General features: G+C 35.1%; 1 protein-coding gene across 2 annotated transcripts in view; it reads left to right on the top strand.

Moving 5' to 3' along the window:
* LOC132920127 (GATA-binding factor C) overlaps nucleotides 1–11,109 on the top strand; it is a 57,170-nt gene that overhangs the window by 3,322 nt on the left and 42,739 nt on the right. For both annotated transcript variants that reach the window (XM_060982233.1, XM_060982232.1), the window contains exon 2: nucleotides 3,792–4,185. In XM_060982233.1, the coding sequence (XP_060838216.1) occupies nucleotides 3,825–4,185 (361 nt within the window). In that variant the 5' untranslated portion in view covers nucleotides 3,792–3,824. The remainder of the gene's footprint in view (nucleotides 1–3,791; nucleotides 4,186–11,109) is intronic.

The following is an 11,109-nucleotide window of genomic DNA, read 5'->3' as shown; positions in this document are numbered from 1 at the left end:
ATAATTTTCTATGGAACAGCTTTTGTTGTAAACGTTTACACATTTTAATAGTAGATGCATATATATAACACATATAGCATATTATACAGATTGTACATACATATAATATGTACCAATTGTACTTATATATATATATATATATATTGACTCGTATCAAAATTCACAGCGGTGGTCCCTCAAAATTAAACTCTGTACAATACGTTTTATGCAATATCATACATATATACCAATAACGATGTATAATATAATAAGTATTTGCCCCATGTAGCGTCGATGCTTTTCATGTATAATAGCTTGCCCCCTACGTCATAACAACTGTTTATTGGTGACATCCACATATTACGGCAAATCTCTGAGCATATATATACATGTGTTCAGGGTGCAGCAGCAGCAGCAGCAGCCAATTACCTCCCGTTTTGCGTATATAATATAATAATATATATAATATGTATGTATAAATGCATCGTAGGAGTACTTATATATAAATATAATATAATACCGAGTATCCCCAACAATAGTGGCTACAGGTGTCTGTCCTTATGTGGAAAGAAGATTAGCCCACTTAGCGTGCACGCTGTATACGGCATTTAGAATAAATTGCAAAAGACCTCCATAAATATCCGCAATATCTTTGTTTCAATCAGGTTTATCTTATCCCTTGGATATACCTATTTATTTTTATTTCGGCCTATATGATATCTGCAGCAGCCCGTACATATAGGTATAGGTAGGTACTATACTTTTATAATATTATTACGATCGACTATAGGCACTTCCTATACCTATGTGTGTGTATTATGCAAAAATGTGAGCCATACGATATATTTACTAACAATTGCGATTGTACCGCGGTATCGTCATGTACCTTGTATATTAAATTATAAACTTAGGTGTACCTACCTTATATTTGCAATGTACTTTATATGATATTACTTTTAATAACAAAAATAATAACAATAACGATGATAAAAAATGTTCACTTGTTAAGTTAAACACATAATATATGATGTTATATTATTGTTGAACATAATTCAAAATTTTGGCCCAAACTAATTTAGTTAAGATATTATAATTACAAGAATAACAAAAATATAAATTTATAAATTTATATATATTATATAGAGAAAAAAATTAAATTGTATATGTTGATGCAGTGACTATAACTATAGATCAGTTTTTTCAAATGATATCAACCCCGCAAAAAAACATATTATTTATATATTACTATTATAAATTAAAATTCACGTATGGCATGCATTATCGTATCAATTTAGTATACTGCAGCAATGCATTTATTATTATTAGGTATATTATATTATGTACGTGCTCTCATCATTGTCAACGTTCGGGCGCCTGTTGTTTTCCAATTAAAATACGTAGCCGCGAAATTTTTTTTTTATTATTTTTTCTTATGTTGAAAATCGTGTGTTTTATCGTCTTTCCCACTGTATTCCCATCGAACAATGGGCACCTTGAATTCCAAACACGCGCAATGATTAATGTTCTAGTGTTCGCAGGTACACACTCACACACACAAACTTACATGAGTACGCACACTAATATAATATATACATATAAGTACATAATTTAATATATAAATACGATTTACGTAATTTCGCGTACAAGTTAATTTACTTCGCTATGACTATTATTAGTACAAGGTGTATAATATTCGCATCACATATTATATAATATAATAAACGGGACGTATGGATATGACCCTCGAACGTGATGCAGGAAATTTAATATGCCTGTACTTAAACTTATATGATAATAATAAATAAACTTGGGTTTATGCTCGGGTAGTTGGGTACAATAATATTAACGGGTTAACAGTTTCTGTCTTTAAGATTGTACCAGTTTCCCTCAACCAAATGTACCAATATTTCCCAAAACATGATATTATACATGATTAAAATACGATTACAGAATAAGAAATACAATATATTTGTAATAATAAATAACAATTTACATTATAATTTGTCAAAATATATTTAGTCTATTACAACAAACACACTAAATAAATAAAACATATTAACATTATCCAACTTTTTTTTTGACAAATTGCGTTGTACTGCTTATTATTATAAATATTGCATTTTATTCTCTTCTTTTTTTTTTTATCTTAATTTATTTACATATTTATCTTCCCTATTTTACGTCTGGTGTGATATTTTAACCACGTATTTAATACGAGGGTATGTTGAAGACAACTGGCATATGCTTCAACTACCTATATGAGGTTTCGGCGGGTTTGTATTATAGTTTGGTATCTGCCCGTTTTGTGTGTTGGTAAATCTTAGGGTTTTTCGTATAGTTAAGAAAATTCCTGTGGGTACTTATGAAAATCATCACGCGTGTATGACCGCTGTAATCGTTATAATGATCTACATTACCGATGAAAACTAAAAACACTAATTTACCTTTATACCAATAAGGCAATAAGTATTAAGTACTGGGTGATATTTAGTTTAATATAGGACATATATATTATTTCAAAAACTATTAAAGTAAAAATATTTTTAATATTTTCTAATGATTTATTTATTTTTTAACGATTATTATTATGCAATAAAAACATTTTCAAAAATTTTTTCAGAAATAATGAATCTTACGTTAAATGAACCGATTCGTTTATATATATTATATTTATGATGAGCATAAGTAGAAGGTTCATATTATTATTACTTTATTGCTAAAACACTTTCCTTTGGCGAATGTAGTCTTCAGTCGTGCAAGGCGTTGAATGTCTGCAGTTGTAGGACTGTACAGTGTATAAACGCAGTCCTCCTGTACTTATGAAATGAAAATTATGATTGCGACGAACTCGACTGGCCGCGGTTAATTGTAATAATTACGTTATCAGATCTCGTTAAGATATATACTATAATATGGATATCCGCGAGTGCGTAAATGGAACGGCTGTTTTAGATTTTAAATCGCGTGTAAATAGGTATGATAAATACACGTATTTATTATTATTATAATTTTTTCACTCTTATAATATGCGTAGGTACATAGCAATTTGCGGGGAAAGCGAACGTCGAAATGTTACAATCCCCCGCCGTTCTTGTGTTTGTAAATCGCCGAATATCTGGTAATTTACGAGAAAACGTATTAAAGTGTATAAATATTTGATTAAATTCTTATTATAATATTAATTGTTTAGATACTTTACTACTCAATATAGGTTTATCCGTTGGCCCCCGCGCAATATGCTCTCCCGCGTGTTCATTAGAATACAGTGATAAATTATCTCTGTTTTTGAATATCGGCGATATTTTCATTGATATTGTGAATAAGCTAATTGAGTTAATTTTGAGAAACTTCACTTGGAGTTCTTATAAAGTAGTTTCACATTCGTTTAGTCTTAAAGTGAATATAACGTGGATGTTAGTACAACCTTAAAGCCATCGATGTATTTAATTTTAAGGAAAAGGCCCTGGAACATATATTATTATATTGGGTTAGTAATTTTAGCAAATTTCGGCGAAAACGCGTTTCTTTGAATCAATAAAATCTATAATTAGACTTCTGGGGACGAACGATTGTCAAAGATCGCCAAAAGTCATATTGAAAATTAACGAGAAAAGTATATTTTTATAATACTTTTCGTGAAACTCGAAATTGGTTCGCACAATTGCAGAATTTAACCGAGGGGGTATGACACCCCCCCCCCTTCCCCAACCCAATAGACACGGTTCTAAGAATAAACTATGGGATTTCGTGTACAACAAAGTATTACAATTATATTAAAAAATAATTGATTTTCGTTTTTTTTCGGTTTGCAGCATATCACAGCCGCGCGAGCACTTTAAAGCGGCATGGAAATGGCTGCCGGCATGGAAGTGGTCGGCGGTGCCGGTGCTCATCATCACCACCACCATCATCCGCATCACCGGAGTTGGTACGAGACACCGGCCGGGTCGTCGTCGTCGTGCCGGGACGAGCCTCTGGTGGCCGACAACATGTCTGATCACATGAACTCGTTCTTCGCTCATCACCACGTCAGCGCGCTGGACGCTCACCCCGCAGCCAGAGACTACCATCATCACCGGGCTGCAGCGGCGGCCACAGCCGCTGCCGCGGCGCCGTATCACCGCGATTCGCTCACCGTTACCGCCCGCTACTATCACCAGCAGATCCACTCGCCATTCGCACCACCTCCGCCGACGTCGTCGCACGGTAAGTCCTCATCATTGAACTGCGACTATTGCACTGGAAAAACGTATATTTTTAGTGTTTTATAAAATGGTCTTGTCGAATTTCGGTAAATGGTTTTTTTTTTTGTTTTGACGATTCGAATAAAAAATACTTTCCGTTTACATTATTAGAGGAATAATGTGTCCAGTGTACGGTGTTTTCTAGCAACCGCGCGCTCATTGAAGTAATTTTTACGAAAAATATTGCTAAAATCACATTATCGTAACATTAAAAGTTTCGTAAGGGTATAATATTCGTTATTTAAAAAAAACTTAATCATTATTTTTGGTATTTATGACTATTTAATGATTGCAGTTATCTTGAAAACGTATACAATTTATATCTTAACGTCGCAGTATACGTAATTGCAGTGGTGCAGTCCTTGTGGCTAATATAATAATATTATTTTATAGGTATATATACCATGTAATACAGAGTACAGACCTCTCCCCTATTATGTCCGTTTTGATTGCGTCTCGCCTACTCGCCTCTAACAGTAAAACGGAATAACACTTATTATTTTTATTGTGATTCGCGGATTTGTCGGACTAACTTGCTGCAGACGGTATTCGTACAACGGCTTTGTGCAGAAAATACTTTATACGAGTCTTTTTCACCCTCAATCACTTTAGTATCCATTGAATTATCTTTGTTATAGAATACCTAATAATACTTGTTTATACCCCTAAGTACCTATACTTGAAATGAATCATTAATAAAATAATTGTAATCTATACATTATTATAGTAAGACAAGCAATATATTTAAATTATAGGTAAGTTATAAATACAAACAGTTACACTGTTATGAAGTCTCGAAGCAGTTCAGTGCAATGTTCCCAACTTAATTGTCGCGCACGTTGCCCAAGTCCTAATTCGCTCGCCATATTCCTCCCGTCGACAACGCTGCAACATCGCTATTATACAACTATAATATAGGTAGGAGTGTCTGTATGGGGTAGGGGTACCTACAGTTGTCTGTTGAACACGTATTGGTATTATTATTGCCACATCGATCATTATTTTTCTTTGCAAAAACAAAGCCTCATTGAATATAGTCCGGCACAATAATACAATATACATATATTTATATCGGCCGCCTATGTGTGTTATTAGAACATGAATATCGGAATAATGCGCACAAACATATTATACTAATACGTAGATACATAGCGCGTTTCGTGTTGTTTATTCGCTGCGGTATACAATTTAACGGTCTTCTCATTCATTATTAATTAATATATATATATATGTGTGTGTGTGTGTATTTTATTAACCGGACATTGGGTAATTTTCAAGTGTAGAAAGTGAAACACTGTAATACATTTGCTGTGGCAAACGCGTATCATGGTATGGACACACCGCAAATACACTGCTGGTATTATACCTATTATATATATTTTAATACATAGGTAAATATATAGTGTCCCGAGACTCGACTCCGGCCCGCGATGTACACAGCCTTAAATATTTTATTATCTAGGTATATATATACTATCATACGACCGCGTTGTCGTTTTCCATGCACGCACGCACACGCCGCCCGTGGAAAACGCTTTGCCGCCGACGCCAAGGATTTATATTTTATGGTGGCATACAGTCATGGACGAGATAGCACACACAGTATATATATATATACTCTTGATGATGGCGCTGACTCTTTACACCTGGCTGACCACCACACACACACACACACACACACACACACACACATACACACGCAAGCCGACAGTCGGTCGTTATGTATATATGGCTATCATTAACCCGCAATAATATAGTAAAAAACACGACGAAAAAACGACCGAGAGAAAATAATAATAATAATAACAATAATAATAATATATGCGTGCCGTATATAATATATAATGTATTATTATAATAATATAATATTATACGCGGTGTATATACTGCACCATTGTGATGTGATGTACACGGCGTGTACATTATATAAGTATGATATGTGCAGAGCGCTGTTTTTTTTTTTGTTTCTAAGGACACCCGATCATCAACGTTCCACCAAATTGTATACACACAATATATATATATATATATATACGTATACGTATCCTATAATATGCACCGGAATTTCGTTTCCAAAAACTCTATATGATTTAGTGATTTTTTTCGTCCGTCCGTCCCTCATTGTGTTCGACAAACACCGTTTTTAGAACATTACCTATTTCTACTCTGTATATTATACGGCTACACGACCGGCCCTCCTCCGCGGTGGCCGTGCTGCATTATTATATCAATATTATGTATAACGCGCGCCCGCTCTACTGCAGTGCAGCGTTTCATTTAAAACCGCTCCGCGGGCATAATTAACGGCTCGCGATCGCTTTGTAATTTCCAGATTCAGAGGTCGTTCTCGTTTCGTATTCCGTCAATATTATTATTACACGTATTAAATTTTTTTTTCGCCTCCTCCGTTGCCGCCGCCGCGCTCAGTGTGTGTATTATTGTACCACCGCGGAATCGGTAATTTGTAAGCGTAAACCGAGAATCCGGTAAGAAACGCGTTCGGACCGTAGAATTATCCCTGGACATTATAGTACATCGCGAGTAGTGCTCTTATTATTACTATGTTTATAACTGGTACAGATAGCATATGGTCGACCGAAAAGGAAAAATATCACATTTCGTTTATCATATATACAGTACAAACGTGTTTAAACACAGTGAACCAAAATATGATATTAAACGTATCTGTATTATAATAATATATGTACAGGCTGTAGAGTTGGTCAGTGTGAGCACAATTATTAAGCTTTAGGAACCCAAATTCTTAATATGCATTAAAATAATTTCAGCGGTGAAATTTGAAAAATGTACAACTTAATGTAAGTCAAATTATAAATCGTATTATTTTTGTTATTGAATATGTACTGTGATATTTTATTCGAGAGCAATGATCCTATAGCAGATGTGATTTTTTTAATATTTATAAATTCGTGATACGAGATCTATATTTTTTATTTTTTACAAATCGGGTGTACGCGATATATTATACAATAAAACGGCGATGTGCGATATAGGTCACGATGAAAAATTGTTGGGCTCTTTCGAACAGATTTTCCTATATATTATGTAGAATTAACGACATAACGTCCTGTATCTACTGTACCTATCACCTATTTACAAACACTGCATACATGACTAATAAAAAATAATTTTTATATCATAATAACGGGCTAATTTTTTCCCCGGCTCCCGCGCATGTAGGTTTATAAAAAAACTATGCATGCAGACGAAACGCAATGTTCTTGCACTCTTTCCGGTCAGGCCTGCATGCGCGCACCGGATACCGTGCAGCACGGGGTTCTCATTATAAAATTGGCTCTTACCCGATAATAATGAAAATATGAAAAAGTATACTCGCGATAAGAATCTGTCACATTATATTACATCCTTTTTTTCACTTGTAAATTATGGATAAATACACGGCTCGTTTTGTGCAATGCAAGTATTATTATATGTATATATATATATACTATATAATAAGTACCTACTACCTACCTATAATATACATATACGCGTATAATATATATATTCCGACCGGCGGCGGAACTAATTTCATCGTGATCGATCCGCCGTGTCGCGCCGAATTTAAATAATAATGAAATAAATGTATTATATACACTTACACGCTTGTATTCGGTATATACAGCAAAATGCACTGTACAAAACAATACCATATTATAATATCAACTGAGTGAATGTCCTGACTGATTATAACTTATTTTCGTCGTCGCATACATTTTGCATATGTACCTACCTTACTTAATGCTTAGGAACATATTACGTACAAATGTACAATATTGTCAATATTATATCGTATGTAACATCATCATCGATCGCGCGACTTTTGCTTCAGCGCATGATTGGTCTGCCACAGACGTTATACTTATAAAAAAACGACACTTTTTCATTCTATATAATATACACACGCTGTTCTTGGCTCGAGTCCTGAATAATAATAACTCGCGGCATGATGAATATATACATAATATACACTTTATAAGACTCCATGGATAGGTATAATATAGTATTACTACGTTCTTACCTACAACTATATATAAAATGGCTAACCCGTCTTTATATGTATAACATACAATATACTCAGCAAAATTGTTCTAAAAAAAATAAAATAAAACGCTCACTCGGCGTTTACATGGATATAGAGGCGTTTAAATTCGTATATATATATATAAATGCGTACCTATACATAGCTATATATACCTAAACCACCAGCCATATCACTGCAGCAATGAACGTATCGCCATCGTTTTTTTTTATTCCTTCGGCAGTGCCCGTGGCTAGAATACGTAAAATAGCTGAACTCTTATACTAGAACAATTTTTATTGTCGAAAAAACAACTACACATATTAATGTTATTAACACGGTTGTAATCGTTGTGTTTAGCATCTTTTGAAGTACGCATAAGTCAATCTGTTGCTGAGTATATATTATTATATAATACATAATAATATATATATACTGTAGGTAAACTATTATAGGTGTACGAATATTATTTTTATAATTATATAGTAGGTGTACGATGTTTTACAAAAACCGATTTGACAAACCGATAAAATTACTGCAATTTACAGTCGGTAAACCAAATAAACTTTTTTTACGTGTTGTGCTTGAACAATGTGTTCAACTACGTTGTTTCCCGCAATAATATTTAGGTATACGGGAAACGTGTAATGTTGAAAATGAATAGCACCCGTCGTCCGTGTCATATTTTCCGACCAGATTTCATGTTTTCTCATCCAAAAATAATTTAATGTCTCCGTGCCATCTGCATATGTGAATAATATATTATTAGTCTAGGGTTTGAAATTTAAAACACCGACAATTAAAATAACATATAAATTAGCAAAATAATCAATTTTAATTATATCTTAGAAATTAAAATGATAAGAATATCGTATATATCAACATTATGACATACATTTTTATAACACTGCTAAATTTTAAGTCAAGTCAAAGAAATAAGCAAATTTTTCGAGTCCCAGACCTTTTAGTATATTATTATACGGTTATCATCTGATTTTATGCATTTTATTATTATATCCGATCTGTAGTAGACTGGGCGGTCATGTACCTACCTATATGACGATGTGATGTGTAAATTACATGTTTATATAGATGACGTATGGTACAAAACCGAATATAATACATTAACGACAATTCCAAAATTTTACATTTGATAAAATCGATAATATTATATTATAGATATGCGTTTTTTTTTTTTTTTTTTGATAATATTCGCCGTTCGCACCGTAACAATGTTTTAAAATATCAGCCAACGTCGTCGTCGACCGGGCGCGGAGACAAAACAACAAACGGGGTCGTCGCGCGCGCGCGAACCGCGCTCCACGCACGGCGGCGGCGGTGGCGGCGGTTGATTAATCGACCGGTCCCCAAGGGGCACAACCGGCTCGCTCTCACTCCGACGAGAACGCGGCCGCCGCACGTCTCTCTGAGTTTTTTTCCACAATATAATATTATAAATAATAATACGTGTCGTCCGAGTGCGGCATTTGTCGCGCGCGACCGCGACAGTCCGGCGCGCACATTCCTATCCGTCGGTCTCGTTACGCGCCGCGCGCACGTACCTCCCGCCCCGAATACGCTCGGTACGCGATTGGTCGGTCCCGACGGTGCCCGGGTCCCAGCTTCGGTGGGGGGGTTCCGTCGTCGAGGTCCGGAGAAGAGGGAGAGTGCTCGGGACGGCGACGACTTGACGCATATAATAATAACAACGACGACGATAATAATAATGTGACGTTTTGATGTGCGTCTCTTCTGATATTTTTATGCATAAAATTCCCTCGAGCGGGCTTGCGCTCACAATATCATCGTCGAGAGTTACCCCGGTCGGACGGGCCGTGACAAAGTACGGTCTTTCCAACTATATATACTGATATTTATTATCGTAATCATTATTTCATCCACGTACCGCGATATTAACGACAACAACGACAATATTGCAGTGGTTTTAACCGCGGTCGCGTGTACCGTGGTACCTACCATCGACTAAAGCTCGCTGTTATACGCGTTGATTTTTCAATTTATTCCGTCGTGTGTTTGAACATTCAATGTGTGCTACGTTTAGTTCGCAGCGTTTAGGGGCCAGAGCGCAGTTTTACTCGTTGTCAATAGTTAGGTTCATCCCACAATTCCCGACAAAACCATGGCCAATTTTGAAAATCCTATTTCTATATCATTGGCGTGTGTATAATTTTCGTATCGAACGTCGTCGACATAACTTACATACGCATACATCAACATGCATATATAATATAGGTATATGTCCTATTTCAGCGATTTAACATTACTGCATTTTTATACGCACCACAGTTGGACTTGAGATGTGCGTACGTGCAACGCACCGACTTTCCCGTAGTTTATATTGTTTATTATACCGAAATCCCGACACTACGATAATTATATTATAATATAGAGAACCGTGACGGAAAATTTTACCTTGCCACGGCCTGCACATAATGTATAAAACAATTCCTACGCGTCACAATATTAATAATATATTTTATCATGTAATAACAATATCCCCCTGGCCGTAAGTTAATTTCGCGTGAAAACTTTCGCAAAAACTTTTACTCGAAGGTTTTTTTTTGTTTTCACTCTATTCGCGGTTTCTTTTTATAATATATATATATAGGTACCTATACTTTTGTACGCACTCAATTCGCTTGTCGTCTACACTCTGAAACGCACGATTTATAGATAATGCGGAGCTTATAATTTTCACGTCGCTGGTATATACTTAATATATTATTTTTTCGTTATTTTACTGTGACGTGTTAAATATACCATGACATTTACATGCCTACATTCAAAATGGCGTTTGTTTTGCCCGCAATGTTTCAATATAAT

Source organism: Rhopalosiphum padi, chromosome 2 (assembly GCF_020882245.1).
Source record: "Rhopalosiphum padi isolate XX-2018 chromosome 2, ASM2088224v1, whole genome shotgun sequence".
NCBI classification, from domain to species: Eukaryota; Metazoa; Arthropoda; class Insecta; order Hemiptera; family Aphididae; genus Rhopalosiphum; species Rhopalosiphum padi.
The sequence above is the reverse complement of the archived record's forward strand: the minus strand, read 5'-3'. Positions and strand labels throughout refer to the sequence as shown.